The sequence below is a fragment of the Carassius auratus genome, chromosome 37 (assembly GCF_003368295.1).
Source record: "Carassius auratus strain Wakin chromosome 37, ASM336829v1, whole genome shotgun sequence".
NCBI classification, from domain to species: domain Eukaryota; kingdom Metazoa; phylum Chordata; class Actinopteri; order Cypriniformes; family Cyprinidae; genus Carassius; species Carassius auratus.
In genome coordinates, this window is record NC_039279.1 from 18,244,310 (window position 1) to 18,264,549 (window position 20,240).

The following is a 20,240-nucleotide window of genomic DNA, read 5'->3' on the forward strand; positions in this document are numbered from 1 at the left end:
CAGTTGTTAAAAGATTGGTTGATAAGCGCATGCAAAGTTGAAAAGCTGTCATTCACTCCTGTATTCGCTGATGTCCGCATTACAATAAATAAACCAAGCCTCTCTTTCCTATTAGCAATGTGCTGTTAACAGAAAGGGGAGCGTGCTATTGATGAAGGTCCTAAAAGTTCTGCTATGTTTATACTTGAAGTGAATAATTTAAATAAACACATGCAGTGAAAATAAACGCTGTGTGTCGGAGCGAGGAGGAATCACAACGCTCACAGTTCACTTTCTGTATGTGGAAGCTGAGCCTTAATTAAACTGCGGGGCAGATAGGATTACTGACTTACAACAACCAGAGTCTGCCTTTCTCTGCCATGAGAGGAAACCAGACATCTTCATAGAGGCCTGCTGCAAAACACTCGGCACGTGTTTATAGAACACTGTATTGTGAGATAAAACAAATGCATATACAATCAAACGATTGCAAAAAATGGATCATGGAAGAGGTATTCAATCAATCCAGGCAAGTTAGAGTAAACCCATTTGTTTCAACCTGGGGAGAGAGATCAGTTTCACACATCAGCACCACCATATATAAAGAAAATAAAATTGCATTATAAACTAAATTTTAAAAAGAGCTTTACTCATATAAGTACTTATGCATTTCTATTTTAATAGAGAGTTTTAAGGTGAAATGAGGATGGGGTGGATCTAAATCACAATACGTTTATGCATAAAATAATTAGAAATGTCTATGTTAGGTTGCAATATCATCGTGTACTTCATAAATTAAAATAATCTGGGATAATGTGTTGATTGCAAGACTTTTTTTTTTGTTTTTTGGTAGAAGTCAAATATGATATTATTTTCAAAATCTGAAACATGTTTAAAAAAAAAAAAAAAATCCTAAACATTCAAATAGAATGTATTAGCACTCCCCGGTCTCCTCTATATAAATGCTAAGTGTGACCAAAAATACAGAGCCCTGGGCTGTTTTTAATCAGTAATGCATGGCCAATGTCTGCATTAGGTGAGCCCTGCACTGAGCACAGAACTCTGTCTCCACCTATCGGTCAGTTTCATGACAACACCCAGCGAGGCGCCCCGACAGCATGGAGCTCGATGGATACATACAACAATATTTGCAACTTCTCCAAACCTGTTGAAAAGAAGGAATTAGTGCGAGTGGAAAGCTCTGCTGAGTCACTGACTGAGTAACACTTCCCTGAGCCAAGCTTTCCAAAATTAGTCACTAAATAAACCAATTAAATCCAGTGGCTTGAATATTAAGCCCGTTTGATTGTTTGCATTCGCTTGAAGTCTTTTATGGTGTATGTAGAATTCCGTCCGACTCTAAAGATAAACAGTTTCAGGCTGTGTACTGGCGCGCGATATCTGTTTTATACAGCAGTAGCAGATTTCAGCAAGCACTTGTGATGAAAACAGTGCTTTTTGAAGCAAAGTTAAAGTAGATTTCTCAAATGTTAAATTGTGGGTGATAATTATTGAGAGTGAGAGAGGGGTGGGTACGAGCAGGCATCGGTTTCCTTGTCGTCACAGCGCGTGCAGTTTAAAAGCCCGTGCGCGCTCAGCTGACAAACCAAAGTTCGTCCCTCTCTTGGAAATACTACACGGGAGCGCGCGCGCAAGGGGATCGCTTTGCTTTTGCAGACACCAGCAGAAACACTCAAACGCTTGCCTTCTGAAAGCGAGCGCCGCGATTCAGTGGATTTGCAGGAATTAATAGCTGGGAAGAATTTGGGGGAGGCGAAGCGTTCAGTCGGGACATCCGTACGAATTCTCTGAGACTGTCCATCTACAGTCTGCGCATGAATCTACTAGATCCCTACCTGAAAATGACAGATGAGCAAGAGAAGTGTCTGTCTGACGCCCCAAGTCCGAGCATGTCCGAGGACTCCGCGGGCTCCCCGGGCTCCGGCTCGGGCTCCGACACCGAGAACACCCGTCCGCCCGAGAACAGCCTCATAGCCCCGGACGGGACGCTCGGCGAGTTCAAGAAGGACGAAGAAGACAAGTTCCCGGTGTGCATCCGAGAGGCGGTGTCTCAGGTGCTGAAGGGGTACGACTGGACGCTCGTGCCCATGCCGGTGAGAGTGAACGGATCGAGCAAAAACAAGCCGCACGTGAAGAGACCGATGAACGCGTTTATGGTGTGGGCGCAAGCGGCGCGCAGGAAGCTCGCGGATCAATACCCGCACCTCCACAACGCCGAGCTCAGCAAAACTCTGGGAAAACTGTGGAGGTAAATACTTTTCTCATTCTTCAACACACATTTCTTTTAGTGTTTATTTTATTTGCAATTAATTGCATTGCATTAATTCATATAATAGCACACAACTGCATGCAATTAAATTAAAATAATAGCACACAATTGCATGCATATAAATTCATATAATAGCACACAACTGCATGCATATAAATTCATATAATAGAACACAATTGCATGCATATAAATCCATATAATAGCACACAACTGCATGCATATAAATCCATATAATAGCACACAACTGCATGCATATAAATTCATATAATAGCACACAAATGCATGCAGGATACACAACAGTAACAGTATGTACTTTAGGGAAAGATTCATTGCTGTGCTTATTGGCAGATTGCTGAATGAGGGCGAAAAGCGTCCCTTCGTGGAGGAGGCTGAGCGCCTCAGGGTTCAGCACAAGAAAGATCACCCCGACTACAAATATCAGCCTCGGCGGAGGAAGTCGGTGAAGAATGGCCAGGGCGAGTCTGAGGACGGCAGCGAGCAGACTCACATCTCCCCGAATGCCATCTTCAAAGCCCTCCAGCAAGCCGACTCGCCCGCGTCCAGCATGGGAGAGGTGCACTCGCCCGGCGAGCACTCAGGTGGGTGAATTCAAGTCAATCTCAAGTTTTGTTTTTTGTTTTTCTTCCTTCGCTCTCTCTGTTGCGTCCCCTGTGCTGTGCTGAACTCGCTCTCTAACTTCTCTCCCCTCCTCCACTGTTTCCAAACAGGCCAGTCCCAAGGGCCGCCCACTCCTCCCACCACCCCAAAAACTGACGTGCAGCCAGGCAAAGTGGATCTGAAGCGAGAGACCCGTCCACTTCAGGAAAACACGGGGCGTCCGCTCAACATCGACTTCCGTGAAGTGGACATCGGCGAGCTCAGTAACGACGTCATCGAAACTTTCGACGTCAATGAGTTTGACCAGTACCTGCCGCCGAACGGGCATGCCACCAACGCGTCCTACGTGGGCGGCTACGCCACCTGGATGGGGAAGCCTCAAAACGGCAGCCCCTCAAGCACCCAGCTGACTCCACTCGGGACGGGTGGCTCCGGGGATCAAGACCAACCGAGAACGACGCACATCAAAACCGAACAGCTCAGTCCCAGCCACTACAACGAGCAGCAGCAGGGCTCCCCGCAGCACGTCAGCTACGGCTCCTTCAACGTCCAGCACCTCCAGCACTACAGCACTTCATTCCCATCCATCACCCGGGCGCAGTACGAATACTCCGACCACCAGGGCGGCGCCAACTCCTATTACACCCACGCTGGAGGTCAGAGCTCCGGCTTGTACTCCACCTTCAGCTACATGAGCCCCAGCCAGAGGCCCATGTACACCCCCATCGCTGACTCTACCGGGGTTCCTGCCATTCCCCAATCCAACCACAGCCCCCAGCATTGGGAGCAGCAGCCGGTCTACACACAGCTGTCCAGACCCTGAGGACTCGCCGTCACACGCCCACCGTCGAGCAGATACACAGCAGAGGCTGATGGGACTCATTACGCATCATTCCACTCTCTTTAAAACACACACTTGAATCTCCCCACAACACACACACACACACAACAATAAAATGTAGGAAAGAAAGCTGGACTACAAGAAAAACGGCTCCCAATGTGCCTTTTTAATCGCCTGAACTCGAGATTAGAATATATATATATATATTTTTAGCCTTGTTTGCAAGTAAAGAAAAATTTTTTTGAGAAATGATTCCTCTGTGAGGACTTATTGATTATTGATACTTTAATATGTACTGTGTATGTTTTCTTAACATGTTGTTTTTTTCAGCCTTCTGTGTTTCTTGTAGAAAAGTCTATTTTTACTAAACCACTCTTGGTAGTCATTCCTTGTTTTTCTCCCATCTTTTTCCCTCAGTAGCACCCGTTATTGTCTCTAGTCCTCGTGCGGTGCATTTTATGTTTTATAGTTTGACTCTGTGCCCTTTATTTATGTTCCTGTAAAATATCATCCCTATCCAACAGTTGTTGTTTTTTTTAAAGCTCTCGTTCACGCTTCTATCCCCAATCAGTGCCTGTCAAATGTTGGAAGTGAATTAGCGGGAATATCTATGTGGCAGCGGCAGCTGAGAATTTACTGAGTGTCTAACAGCATGTGTCGCAGCCGCAGGAAGTGACCTTTGACCTCTGCTTGTCAATAGCTGCCTGCAGTCCTACAGGTGTCATCTTACAGCCTTTCCTTCTGTATCCCATCTTAACCCCTTTAATTTATTTATTAGTATTAATTTTATTTCAAAGAAATTATTTGCATTTTATTCTTTATTACTTTATAAAATTAAAAAAAAAAAAGATTGTTATTTTGCGCCTCTGAATATGGTGTCATGTAATCCAACGGGCCATTTAGACAGAGAGCTGGTACTTAATATGGTAAAACTCTGTATTCATCATGTTTATTTATCATATGTAGATTTTTCTATTTGAAATGTTTATTTGTCTTTATTTCTAACTAAGTCATGCACAAAATGCTGTTGCAGTTTCTAAAATAAGGCTGATTAAACTGGAAGCGTAGTTTTACGAAGCTCTAATTTGAAGCTGTAGTTGTTTTTAAGTAGATGTTTAGTTACTTGGCATCTTTCTTTGCTTATGCATTTTCCCTTTCTGATTTTATGCTTTACTCAACTTCAGTGATCTCTGTACTGACGTTGATATCTTTTTTACACAAGACTGAACAAGTTTTTTGTCTTTAAAAAGTTTAACATTTTACTGCCTTTGAAGAAGCTCATCTTTTGTATTATATTTGCAATAAAAGTGAGAATAAAACATAAAACCGACACCTACAGCTTGTTATTGTCTGAAGTCGACTCCTAATCGGTGTCCACTTACGTTTCTACAGCACTAAGCATGAATATGTATGGTTTGTGTTTAGCCTCAGGGAGAGGAATGTCTCCAGCAAAGACCAGCTTTAGTTTTCTGACGTAAGCATTGCCTCGCTCTCGCAGATGAAGCAGCAGGAGGGCCCTATAGTCAGCTCACTATAACACTCGCATTGTTAGGGGGAAAACGGAAAGAAAAACAGCGTATGGTTTTCCTATGTGGTTCCCTAGGTTTGTTCCTCTAAACGGTCAGCAAAGGGAAATATTGACAAGTCCGTCATGCCAAAGACATCATGTTCTACCAATTTATTGTAATTTTCAGCTCTATTATGTGATTGCGTCATCTCTGCTGGTATGTAATTACAAAACCAGAAACAACAAACATCTTCTGGCTTTAACACTGTAGAATACTCACAGGCTCATATTTGAAAATGATAAGGTAGTGCTAGTATCTATCTATCTATCTATCTATCTATCTATCTATCTATCTATCTATCTATCTATCTATCTATCACTATATATTCTACACTACCGCTGAAAAGTTGGGGAAATTAGTGATTTTATTTAAACCGATCAAGTGAAAATTAGGACTTGTACATTGTTACAAACTTGCCTATACCTTTTCTGTAAAATGCATTTTCTTGCTGTAAAAAAAAAGAAAAAAAATCAAACTGTATCACCGTTTCCAAAAAAAAAAAAAAATTAAACTGCACAACTGTTTTAACATTGAAAATAATCAGAAATTTTTCTGATAAGTACCAAATCAGAAGATCATGTGACACTGAAGACTGGAGTGAAGATGCTGAAAATACAGCATTGAATCACAGGAATAAATGACATCTTACACGATAATCTCATATAAAACGGTTATTTTAAATAAATAAATAAATATTAGTAATAGTAGTATTTTGGCATTCTAACTCCATTTGTATTTACCATCTTATTTTCTTCACAGCTTGGCAGGCTAGTAAAAACCATATTCTTCACATAAACGAGCCAAAAACCTCAGAGACGCAGAGGAAATACTGGAATGACTGAAAACAAGTGACAGAGAGTCAAATACAGATAAAGAATGTGAGAGGGATTGAAGGAAAACTTCTCAGCCGTCTGTAGAAGCCATTAGGACGGTGAAACAGATGAGATGTCTGGGCTTCTACCATCGAGTGGGAAAGAGCTGTGCAGCTCCGGTGATGAAAACCAGTGGTGATCGACATCATTGTCACCTCTCTCCATGCTCAAATCCCCCCGATGTGCTAATGTCTCCTAACTTCAATCGATATGTCTTATTATTGATTACGGTTCTAAAGTTGAGACTGAAGAATTTGTAGCTGTATATGTAGCAGTTCCTATACTGACATTTACTGACATTCTGGGGAAATTGTTTTAATGAAATACACATTCAAGAGTTCTTAATGAAACATTAAAACTAAAGTTGGAGGTGTACTTGAGAATTCTCCGGACCGGATTGTCCCGAACACCCTCACGTACGCTCAGGACAGCTGAGCGGAAACACAGACAGCGATGGAGTGGCCCATTCTCCGGGCAGTTTTCCCAGGAGAAGCCCATTAATATTCCGAGGAGACGGCGTGCAGGGAATCTCTCTCCTCCGAGCCCAATGGGTGGTCCTTTCAAATGCAAAGTAAGAACACAAAATAAGGATGAAAAAGAGGAATCTGGCAATGTCCCACTTCACTAACAAAGCAACCATGAACATTTTAAAGCGCAAAATGAAAAACAACACACACTTACATGACCAAAGCAGGTGGACTGCAGTATCAAGTGTGGTTTTTCTCTGAGAAAATACAGATTTTTTAATAAGTTAAGCAGGTTTTACAGTTAAAAGATGTATGATGCGCTGTATCCTTGCAGAAACACCCTCTGAGTTACAAAGTAGCGAGAACCGGGAAAATGTAACACTTCTGTTAACACTCTTGTCAGTTTAAAGATTTGAAATTTCACTCAAAAGTCTTCCACATATTAGCATTCATCATCAATGTCATTTAAATGTCTTAATTTAATAATACAATATTCATCTTGTGAAGGAGGGATCACCGTTTAAAAAAAAAAATATTTTAGTAATTTCACAGACATGTTAAGTGCATTGTGCTTCTATTAAGAAGAAAATATTCTATTGACAGGGTAAGTCATTATTTTGTGGCCTCGTTTTCATTGCTATAAAAAGCCAGTCTACTCTGTTGCATCTGCACTAAACTCATTAAAAACATCAGGAGCAAGAATTTGCCTATTCAAATTTCAGCCCCTGGGGTGAGCTTGTTTGCTTACGCTGCGCTACAAGGAATACAGTACGAAGCTTGGTTAAATATTTATGATGCCGTATTATCACACTGGACTCTTCCACATGGGTTCTGGCAGCATGCAGCATCTCCCCTCCCCAGATCTGCTATACCCCTGTCGGTCCCAAAGGATCTCACCCCTTCGCCCCCACATAGCATCACCCCACTGTCATTGTCCCCCAGGAGCCCCACAAAAGCAAGCATTTGACCTCCGAACACACCCCCATTTCCTCTCTTTTGAAAGTGTCCCGGCCCACAGAAAGTCTCGTTGCGACTCAAAGGAAACTGTACATCAATGAAAGACGGCCAGCCAAAGCTCACAGAAAAAAGTGAAGAAAACACTCGCATTTCACCCCAGCTGAAATTGACGGAGTGGGCCACTTGTTTCCTAGCAACAGACGCCTACAGCACAGGAAGCTGCAAGTTCACAGTTCAGTTTGGGGCGGCCGGACTCCCTCGGACCCCTGAGCTGAAAAGATGCCCGAGGTCACATCCTACAATTTATTGCAAACATGAAATAAAATAAAAAAGATCATAATTTACTCACCCTCATGTTGTTCCAAATCTGTGGAACTCAACGTGAGACGTTTAGTACAATGTTCATGCTGCTCTTTCCCATACAATGATTGAAAAATTAATTGTGAACACCCTTTTGAAAAATAAATGTGCTTAATTTTATTGAATGTGCTCTTGTTGAGTCTTTAAAATCTTATATATATATTATATATATCTTATATAGAGAGAGAGTACAGACCAAAAGTTTGGAAACATTACTATTTTTAATGTTTTTGAAAGAAGTTTCTTCTGCTCATCAAGCCTGCATTTATTTGATCAAAAATACAGAAAAAAAAACTGTAATATTGTGAAATATTATTACAACTTAAAATAATAGTTTTCTATTTGAATATACTTAAAAAACTAATTTATTCCTGTGATACAAAGCTGAATTTTCAGCATCATTCCTCCAGCTTCAGTGTCACATGTAACATCAGTCGATCACATGATCATTTAGAAATCATTCTAATATTCTGATTTATTATGAGTGTTGGAAACAGTTCTGCTGTCTAATATATTTGATCAATAAAAGGGTAAAAAAAACTGCATTTATTCAAAATAAAATAAAAAATTCTAATAATATATTTTCTTATATATGTATAACTTTTTTCAATTTAACACATCCTTGCTATATAAAAGTATTGATTTTATTTTATTTTTTTAAAGAAAGAAAAAAAAGTTACTGACCCCAAATTACTGACCGGTAGTGTATATTGTTATTACAAAATATTTATATTTTAAAAACATACCTTTTTTTTTTTTCTTTTTTTTTTTTTTTCATTTTATTCATCAAAGTATCCTAAAAAAGTGTCACATGTTCTGAAAAAATATTAAGCAGCAGAACTGTTTCAAACTTTGATAATGAATCATCATATTAGAATGATTTCTAAAGGATCATGTGATAATGATCCTAAAAATTCAGCTTTGCATCACAGAAATAAGTGATAATTTATTTATAGTGTGTGTGTGTGTGTGTGTGTGTTATTTGATATTACATGATATTACAGAAGGTTAATATATTTTACATGTACTAAATTGCAACGTAATCATTACAAAGGTGTAATTACAAATATACATAAATACATGACATGCACATTTCAATAGAAATAACATTAAAGAATATTTAAGTTTATGTTTGTCAGTACATTCGGCAGCACACTTTAACTGTATTTCAAAGACAACAGTAGTAATTATAAAATTACATAAAGATGTACTTCTATTAAAGTGGGTCAAAAACCAAAGTTCATCTAAATGCATTTTATATAAATTTAAACTTTAATACGTTTTATAATGCCAAACTCCACTGGTGTCTCACAACCAATCATGATGCATCGAATCTGGTTTTTAATGGTGTGATTCACTTCCCCTCCCATTTCCCAAAGTGCCTTATCAATAGCTCATTATGCAAAGGAGTCCCAAAAAGGAAGTGGTTTCAAGGCTAACGGACACTTCTTTTTGGCATTTAACCACCGCAGTCCACACTAATAATGCAAATGAATGAAACATGTTATCTCAAAATGAAACCAAACAGTGCATTTGACAAGTACTTCACCTGATGTTGGCCTGCTCTTCCTATGTTTTAATACACACAAACTCCCCGTCAGACCAACTGGTATTTTGATGGGTTTCGAATGACTCCATCTGTGGGGCTCGGCTAAAACCACACGGTCTGAGCGGAGCAGATGACATGTGGAGAAGACATCACACGTGTGACACGGACAACATCTCATATCTCAACACAAATAAAGCCCAGCCATCCACCACATCTTCCCATTCGACTCCTTCGGAGCGGCGTGCATCTTTACCCGGCTACACACGTATCCCGTTACAGCAGGACGCCTATGATCAGTTCACTAAGTATGATTACATTTAAACGCAGGCTCTCCCAGCGTCAGCTCATGTGGTAGAAATAACATCTTTAACCAGGGTAAATACACACAGCACACAGTCCGTTCCTCCTCTGTAACCCAGCCTTATTCAGAGGCTGGAAGGAGTTTACACTGAGAGGCCAGTTTCAAACAACTGATCTGCTCGACTGGGTTCAGGTTCACGGTTCAGTGCCTTTGCTGCAGATTTCCTGCACACGTCTGCGCTTTTAGAAAATATGACATGTCTGAATGTAGCAACAAAGCTGCGATGAGCCGAGCTGTCCGGAGAGATAAAGGAGCGGAGAGGTTTAGCAGGCTCTACTGAGACGACATGGAAAGGTGTGGACACTGAGTATGGGAGGGGAGATGTTTGGACTAGGGTCTTTTACCGTGACGAGTGTGGGTTTTCTCATGGTCTTATGGGACAGAAGTCTGATCCACATGCCTGGGCTACTGAAAGTGTCTGACAGCACCTAAAACTAAAACAGAGTCTTTCTGGATACAACTTTGTGAAATACATAAACATTTAAACACAGATTCCACATTAAACGCATTGTCGTTTATTATATTTATATACTTTTTTGTGATATAATATAATATCTAAAGCAACTTTACTATATAGCAAATCTTAGCTGCTGGATTGTTTATATCATTAATAATTTTTACTATATCATTGCCCAGCACAGTTTGCATACAATATAATCACGAAAAACAATAGCAAATCTTGGCTGCGTGAATGTTTATATTTTCACAAAATGTAACTATGTTATTCAGCTCTTTATATAAATTTGGATATATACAGTACACTTGTGTAAAGCAATATATAGACAATTTCAACAGTGATTGTTAATATTATTGCTAAATGTAAACTATATTATTGCACAACTCTCTATATAAACTTGGATATATAGTATATATAGTAAAATGTGTTTTGTGAAAAGCATATACAGATACAAAAATAAATTATTGACTAAATTAATTGAATTATTATTATTATTATTATTATTATTATTATTATTATTATTATTATTATTATTATTATTATTATTATTTTAATGCTCATACTTATTGGCCTATTAAATCAACAATGACTTTATTTGATATTGTCCATAATGACAACCTTTTCTACCTTTTTATAACCTTTACTCTTATATACAAATTTTATAACAGGGATTTATTTTTTATTTTTTTTTTAAATAAAACAATCCACAACTATAACTGGACAGTATAACTATAGAAAGAGGACATTATGACTCACTGCTACCTTCTTTATTTTCCCACATGTCACTAGATTAAGTTTCACTTTAAAAAATTGTTTTGGCTTCTTTGTTGATTATGATCAATAGCACAAATATAATATTTTTTTTCATACTTTTTTTATTTTTTTATGTTCTGTTCAGATTACCATTAAATTTAAAGAATTTGTTGTGGAGTGAGGGAACCTAAAATACATATTTATAGTGTTTATACGTTTTGTAGATGTTTTGTTTACCGATATTTGAATTTATTTCTGAATGTAATAATATAATGTGATTTATATGTTTGATTGTTTTTAGTTTTTCTCTATTACTAAACAATGAGACTTACTAAACATATAAAAAGCTATATTTAAAAAAGCAGTTTGTACTATTGATCTAATATGTGTTTTGTTTTGTACTGTGGATTTTGGGATAGGCACTCCCTCTGTTTCCTCCTCGAGAGAAAACGCCCCCGACCGAACACCACGAGCAAGATGTCTGACAGAAACACATGTTGCTGCTGAAGATCTTAACAGTTGTGGAGCCACACAACCAGGAAGACATCTGATAATCAGGAAGAAACACACGCGCGCGCACAGGAAAACACGTGTATGCAAACATAAATCATCCGCATGAGGGTTATCTCCCCCTGACCTCCATGTGCAGAAAACCAGTTGCTTGCACAGCTGGCGAGACCACTGACTCACTGCAGCCCGACAGATGCACACATTACCCATAATCCCCTATCATCAGAGCAAATGCTCTTTGTACTCGCCACAATCTTGATGCCTTGTGCAAAATGTTGAGTTAAACACACACACACAAACACACACAAATTAGAAGTTCAAATAACATGACAGCTAATGGGGATTGCTCTCATACTGTGATTCAGATGTTTTCCACTGATAGACAGGGACATACGGACACAGACCTCTTGGAGGTGTGACTTAGTGCGTAAAACATGTGAATGCACAAACACACACTCACAAAACCTCACAGGCTGCATGGCTTTACGTCTTGACGGTGCATATATCACTGGAGATTAGCAGAGGCATGCACCGCACAGCCAACAGATGCAGCAGTTTCTCACTTTTCATCTCTTCCTATTTCTCTCTCTCTCTCACACACACACACACACACACACACACACTATTCTAAACACTTCATGTTCTTGCGGAAATACGTATGTGTGTGTGTGTGTGTGTGTTTGTGTGTGAAGGGGGGTGGAGCAAAAATACCACTTTATGATTTCATAAATCACAACTCGGTAGCCTCAGAGATCAGGGACCACCAAGAGTCACACCAGACACATTGTTGGCCTCCGTGGAAGATGAGCTGACACTGATTACAGCCTCGAACATCTCGTGACTAAAGCAGAAGAGTGGATTTCCCTCACACGCACTTGATCTGTATATCACCTGAGGAACTTCCAAATAATGACAAATTGCTGAAAATGTACTCATACTCAGGCTATCCTAGAGTTAGATGAGTTGGTTTCTTCGTCAGAACAGATTTGTAGAAATGTAGCATTGCATCACTTGCTTACAAATGGATGCTTTGCAGGGAATGGGTGCCGTCAGAATGAGAGTCAAAACAGCTGATAAACACATCACAATAATCCTCCATCAATCTCCAGTCCATCAGTTAACATCAGTGACTCTCATTCTGACGGCACCCATTCACTGCAGAGCATCCGTTGATGAGAGACTGATGCAATACTAGATTTCTTCAAATCTGATGAAGAAACAAACTCATCTGAATCTTCAATTTTCATTTTTGGGGGATCTATGACTTTAAGTAAAAACATGGAGAATACCATTTACTCGCTGCATTCTGCTCTGGAAAATTTGTTTGTAGAGTAACGTCTTTCTTTGAGTGTGTTCAGCACGACCCTAAAAACATGGGCTTAAAATATCAGTGCAGACACGACAGCTGAACAAAGAAAGACAAGACGCCAGGTGAACTCAACCATCCAGGTCTGTTTTTGACATTTAGCACTGGGTTTCTGAAGGACAGCAGGAGATATAGCGATTGAGAAGTTTATCTTTAAACACATCTTCACTACTAAAGCCCACAGATTTTTCTAACTATATTTAGATGTTATTCCCATTTCTTTCAAAATCATTCAAAATATTAAGCAAGCAACTGTGACTGAGAGTTTTAACAACCCCAAAAACGCATCTGTCTTTCTGGACACAGAGAACAGTTGGGAACTGCATGGTGGCAAACGTGGGTTCGCTCTAATGCCCTTGGCAGACAGAATAGCTGGCATGAGCACGTATTTATCTCAGATTCATGCTGAAGAACTGACTGATTGTGAAGCAACAAATGTGACCTAGACTGAAGTTTTACTGTGAGTCCCTGGCCCTTTCATTTCATGTCACAATATAAATATTATGGCCCTTTTCAGGGTTCAGTTCAGTGTTTCTGCATGTTTATTGTGCATAAAACATTAGAAAAGTTTATTAAATAAAGACTTTTTTTGGGGGGGGGGGGGGGGGGGCAGTATCACTGTTTTCACCAAAACATTTAGCAGTACAACAGTTTTAACACTGATAATAATCATAAATGTTTCTTTAGCTTTAGAATGATTTCTGAAGATCATGTGACACTGAAGACTGGAGGAATGATGCTGAAAATACAGCGGAGCATCACAGAAATAAATTACATTATACAATATATTCACATAGAACAATTTAAAATTGTAAAAGTATTTGACAGTATTATTGTTTTTACTGTATATTTGTTCAAATAAATGCAAGCCTTGGTGAGCAGAAGAGACTTGTTTCAAACACATAGAAAATTGTACCAGCTTGTACAAAACTGTTGAAAAATAGTGTCCCATACATTTTCTCCTTTGGCATTACAAAAATGTATTTACTCACCATTAACCAGCTCTGAGATAAATCACAATAATGCAAACTTTTATTTGGAACAAGAAAGTACAGTATATATATATATATATATATATATATATATATATAAAATAAAAACTTAACTTGTCAGAATGAACTATAATCCCAAAGAGCACTGCACATAACAATATCGAATCAGAAATAGTTATACAGTATAATACTCTAATTAATAGAATTACAATTAATTATTTTAGACATGAGACATTAATGCATCTCGACTTGAGGATTATGGGTAGTGTAGTTTTTCACCGGAAATGTAAAGGGGTCATACGATGAGATTTCAATTTCTCCTTCCTCTTTGTAGTGGGACAAGCTCTTGGTGCATAAAGAAGATTTGTGAAGTTACAAAGTCTCGAGAACAGCTCAACCCAAATATTCAGGTGTGTGCAACGCATTTTATGTAGGACTGTTTCCTGAACCTAGAGAGTAGCTCAAAGGCTGTTTCCACAAAGTGGGGCAGTTCCAACTTTGCAAGGACAGTCGGGCGTTTCTGACTCACAGTCTGTAAGTACGTTGACATATTTATAGAATTTGCCACTGGCGATTCAAACGCGAGTTCTGAGCAGTGTAGAGTAGCACTTGTTGTTTCTCCGATCACAAATGCAGACATGTTTTTAATATGTAATTATGTCCCCACTGCATGCAACTAATGCATATTATACATTGGTTTTAAATAGTCGTGCCAGGAGACGACATCACAGTGTGGTCAGGGACGCAACATTTCTGCAACATGCTTGAGGTCTTCAGCAAATCAAAATATACCGGATAGCTGGCCAATAAGAGCACACCTCGCTTTTCAGAACAATGAGCTTTGTAAAAATCAATGCATTTCAGATGGCAGAGCATATAGGAGCAACAATAATGTGCAGTTTGTGGAAAATAATGTTTGTTTTGAACCTTAAACCACAAACAGATTTCCTTACACCAAATACACAAAATAATGTGCTTTTTGGCAATATCATATGACCTCTATAAAAGGAGTAGTGCATATTAGGTACATTTACAAAAAATGCATACATTATTTCTTAAAAAAAATATATTCTCTTTGGAGAAACTGAGCAGGATTTTTACTTCCAGAACCTCACTGCTGCACTCTATTGATTTACATCATCTCCATGAACTTTCTCACGTTTTCTTGCTGCTTTTGCTCCTCTCCTTGCTCAGACCAACGGACTCCCATTTCTGACCTCAGTCTTGCTTTCTTATGTTAGTAATTTTGCCTCTTTACAAGCACAACAAGACCAAAACAACATTTGGTCTCCAGATTTACCTCCCTTATGATTTTCTCATCCACAGCCTCATCAGAGCGCCTTCTTGATTATCTCGTCCATGCTTGAACACCACTGAAAAAAAGAGCAACCAAAGACACGGTTGAGAAATTGGAGAGAAGACGATTACTCAACCAACAAGTAGTTGCGTATGGAACGGGATATCCTTTCACAGGTCAGTGCTTTAAAGCTGGCAAAAATCTGCTGTGTTATTAAATCTCATTTAAGAACAGACACCACAATCAGAAAGCATCTGATAGTAATAAAGGAGCAGTGGAAAAAATGCTGAATGTGTTGGAGACTGAGATAATAAGTGTGCTTCACGAACAGAAAAATGACCCGCTCTGTGTAGAAAAATATTCTAATCAACAACTGCAACTTGATCATTTTCATTGCTCCAATATTGACAAGCGTGTCAGAATAATATTTAAGAGCTCATTCTCTGACTGATTAAATGGAGTCATTAATTCAGAAGACAGCAGAGAATATCAGCTTTGCCATATTTATTCCAATGGTCAAAATATATCACATTTCATACAGATTCTCTGATTCGAGTAATTTTTTTTTTTTTTTTTTTACACTTTGTTTTGCCAATGGTAACAAATACTATATGAAAAAAATTTTCACCATGAAGATAATCAAGCAAATTTAAGAGATGCAACACAGATCAGCTGATAACATAACGATAATGTGCAAATTCCATACCATTCACTAGCACCTAGGCAAAGGGAAATATACAGTAAATACATTTTACACTTTAAGAGTCTTCCAAAAATATCAGGACAATGGTAAAACAATTACTACACTATAAAATTAGCAATCTATACTGTACAGCATACTGTGTGCGAAAAACATAAATAAAATACAAATCTTAATGGCATCTAAGGGGAAAGATCTTTGGGTTGCACTTTATTTTACAATACGTGTACTTACATGTAGGGTTAGTGTACTTAGGGTTAGGGTTAGGGTTAGTGTACTTAAAGTGTATTTATTTAAGAAAGTTCTGGTAATACAGGGTAACTACATGGGGTAGGGTTAGGTTTAGGGGTAGGTTCAGGGTTAGTACCTAGTTATTACATAGTTATTGTAATTACTATAATACGTACATAGTATGTACATGAGGAACAGGACTTTAACATAAAGTGCTACCGATTTTTTAGTAACATAGGGTGTAGTTACGACATCAGCCACTAGGGTAGATACATACACACAAACACATGCATTATACATGTGAATCCGTGGCAGCCCCAAGGATCCCCTCCCTCGAGACGCCTGATGATGTAATTCTCATTTGTCATAATGATTGACAGGTAAGAGTGGGTTTGGGATGAGTGACAATCTCTCATTAAGCCCGGTTGAGTTTCGCCCCACATGTACATCCCCCCTCTCAACCCTTCTAACAGGACATTGCCCATTTGGGAAGGGGGAGGAGGGTGGATGCCAGTCCCAATTCATCAGTCAGTGAAAGGGGTGTCTGATGGAGAGCTAGGGGAGTCCTTTCAGTCCAGAGAGAGAGGGTGAGAAAAAGGTCATCTGCTTCTGACTTACAAAATGAGACATGATCCAAAAGCCTGACATGTGGATGACAGAAGACCGGGGAAGGACGAATACAACACCAAGCATGAAATATCTTTCTAAATATTTTGAAAGAAAAAAAAGGGATATTCTGTTGCATCTGGTTCGCTGATAAACCAGTACTTTGAGGAAAGTGTTTCTGATATTTGAGGAAATAATGCAATCCAGAAGTTTCTATGGCCCTGTGTACTCTGCACAGAAATGTCACCCACACAATTTCCAGAAACAGAAAAGATTAAGCTTGTTCCCAAACTGGCTTTTCCAGAGCCTGTGTCTGTGTGTGTGTGTTTGCATGGACTAGTTATCCATTTAGATTACAGATGGACGAACTGGTAGGACGATGATGGACATAGTGAAGACCTGGCAAACAGACTGCTGCGAGACCCAGCGAGACTCTTTCTTTCACTTGTGCACATATGCACATACATCTGTTCCACATTAACACATTAAATGCCTCGAAGGTGTCTGAAAACACTGTGGTGATCACTTTCATCTTGAAATAATCTGTGGCTTCCATTGAGCCCAATTCAAATTTATAACGTGTACGCAACACAGAAAAGATACCATGATAGAAAGCATCTACATGTTGGAAAGTCTTATTGCATTGAATCATATGCATCTTAAATGTAAACTCATACAGTGTGTGAATGTCCTTACAGATTGTTTCACACATCATAGTTTGACAGGTAGTGTTCCCTGAAGAGTTTGTGACACTATTTGTCAAACGTCAGATTCTAGCATGAGTTATAAAGGCCACCTAAAGCTGTGTGACATTCAGTGCTTGTGACCCTTTATGATTGCTGTGGTGAGGAGAAAGAACAATGCAACCGGACGACAGCGATCTGTCATAGGGGTTAACGTAAAGGACCGGAAAGAGGACCTGAAGATTTCACACCCATCATCAGTAACAAGAACGATCGAGTGCTATGAGTGGTCATTAATCAAAATCACATCTCCATCAATCTATCAGTCCATCCATCCAGCCGTCCATTCCACATCCATCAAACTCACTTTCTGTCTCCAAAACTTCTCCTTCCTTGTGTGTTACACTGTCCACAAACAGTTATTGAATTTGACAGAATATTAGGCAGAATGCTGTATCACCTCCCACTGATCTCATATTCATCATTGTCAAGTCTGCTAAATGCACATGCTTGTATGATAAGAAATTTCACACATCTAAAGAAATGACAAGATGGACCTCTAAGCACAAACAGAGAATTTTCCTGGTGTTTCATGTGATGAATGAGGAGCTGCCTTGGGAGTTGATCCATCAGGGCCCCAGACAGTCCCGACAGGACCACATGCTGAGGCCCACATTCTCACTGACCACCCTCAGAGAGGAGGGCCATGCTATTGACAGGAAATGACCTCAGCAGCAACCCTCTCAATTATGGTCATATTCATTATAATTGGCTTTTATAGCATGGCATCATCACTCCAGACATAACAACAGATGCACTTTAGCCAGATTAGCTACTGCCGTTAAAACAGATGGTTTTTGAAAGAATAATAAAAGACATTGCTTATTGTACTTCATAGACTTAAAACACTAAAAACATTATTTAAGAGCATGCACACTTGCAGATATGTTGAAAGAAAGCAGTTTATCACATTACAAAAAGTTTTGAAAATATACCTCTCGGCTAATCATCAGAGCACATGATGCTCCAATGGCTTTTTCTTCTCTCTGAGCCTAAAACACAGATAATCTATTCAAACAATCAGATGGATGACCAGAAAACAATTGGAAAACCATTAAATAAAGGAAATGAGGTCAGTACTCTATGGTTTTAATGATGATGGCAATATGATTATGGTATGTGTTTTTTTTATAGCTTAATAGTGAGGCCGGATGACAGTATACTCTGTTCAGTCAAGCATGAGCACTCCCATCTGCTAGTATATGATTACTGCTTTATGCTGTGCCCTGACACTTCCACATTTTTCTAATTTTCAAAACAACCCCTCAAATCTCTCACGCACCTGTGATTGTTGCAGATTACACCCTGTTTGAATACTGTACTGTAACTGTAGGAGATGAAATCTGGAACTGGAGATAGTCCACTTGCATCCTGTTGTCTCTTCATACTGCTGTTCCCCTGTCACTTTCTTCACAACCTCTTGAGCAGTGTCTTTGTTAATAAGTGGGCCTCCTTCAGCACTCCTGCAGGGGATTACTGCGGGGAACTACCGGGAGCGAACACTGATCGTTTCCTCCAGTCTCCCAGAATTCCATTCCCATCTAATTGAGTCAGGTTCAGAAACCATAACAGGCCATGCAGGATATGTGTAGCCCCAACTCCATCACTTTTTCAAAAATGCCCTAGTGTGGGAGACGTCATGCCAGCCAACAGCCAACTGATCACTTCCATATGCTCTTGTTGTCAGGTTGGACCCAGAAGTGCCCCTTTCCTTCTGACTTATGCACTTGGATACTTCCACACACACGTACACACTCCTCATCCCCCTTTCACCACACGCCAGTGGAAATAAGAGGACTCTGGGAGCTTTCTGTGCACTTCATATTCTTCTACTTTAGATGAAGGCTATTTAGGAGAGCTCCAACAGTTAAGGGCTGCCTTGTGGCTGAGGTCATTATCGTGGATGTTTTGTTTCCATTATTGAGATTATCAGGTGTGGACAGTGGATATTAAAGAAAAGAAACAGTATCTGCCACTTCAGCCCCAAGTCTTAATCCAGGATGGTCGTCTAGGCTGTGCTTTCCCATGACAAAACACCAATATTCCCTGTGCAAACAAACGAAGTCCTTCGCCTGCTTCTGCTCTAGCTCACCCTTAATCAAAACACCCCTACAGACTGACAATGGTAGATCCCTGCTTGCTTTGAGGATACCCCACTACTCCTCAGGCTTTTAGGGGAAAAAAAGGTTAACATTAGGGGGAGAAGGACTGAGGATTATCAAAGGAGACTGAGAGAATTCCATGTGTTGGTTTTAGAAAGGAACTGGCGACCCGTCTGTATTAAGACACAATGTTTCCAGCATTTTCTGCATTCAGATGAAAAAGAGATGGAGGACATAGAAACAAAGATGCATATAGCCCTACTGCAGGCCACCAAATACACCTGTAATTATTAAGATTTGTAAAAGCTGTAGAACCCCCACCCGGCAGTTCACTCATTTCCCATCTGCAAAGCAGCACCTCTTTTGGCCTCTGGATTTAGCTCCTTTGCAGCAGACATAAATTTCAAGGTTTAGCATTGTCAGATTTTGATTATGAGGAAATCTTGGGAAGCAGCCACTACCCCAGCCTTTCAACTAACCATCTGACCATGTGGTGCTTGAGTTACTTCAATGGTTACGTCACATTCTGATCGAGTGGAAAAGGGAAAAGACCCTTTTATTTTGAGCTCTTGCGTCATCAGTTGCAAAGTATCCCGTCATGTTTGTGAAGCTACACCTGGC

The 20,240-nt window shown here is 39.5% G+C and overlaps 1 protein-coding gene across 1 annotated transcript; it reads left to right on the top strand.

Moving 5' to 3' along the window:
• Positions 1–1,575: 1,575 nt before the first annotated feature.
• On the top strand, positions 1,576–5,064 carry sox9a (SRY-box transcription factor 9a). The gene is made up of 3 exons (XM_026223251.1): positions 1,576–2,248; positions 2,618–2,868; positions 2,998–5,064. Exons 1-3 carry the CDS (start codon positions 1,815–1,817, stop codon positions 3,708–3,710), a joined length of 1,398 nt encoding a protein of 465 aa, XP_026079036.1. The 5' UTR covers positions 1,576–1,814; the 3' UTR covers positions 3,711–5,064.
• The last annotated feature ends 15,176 nt before the right edge of the window (positions 5,065–20,240 follow it).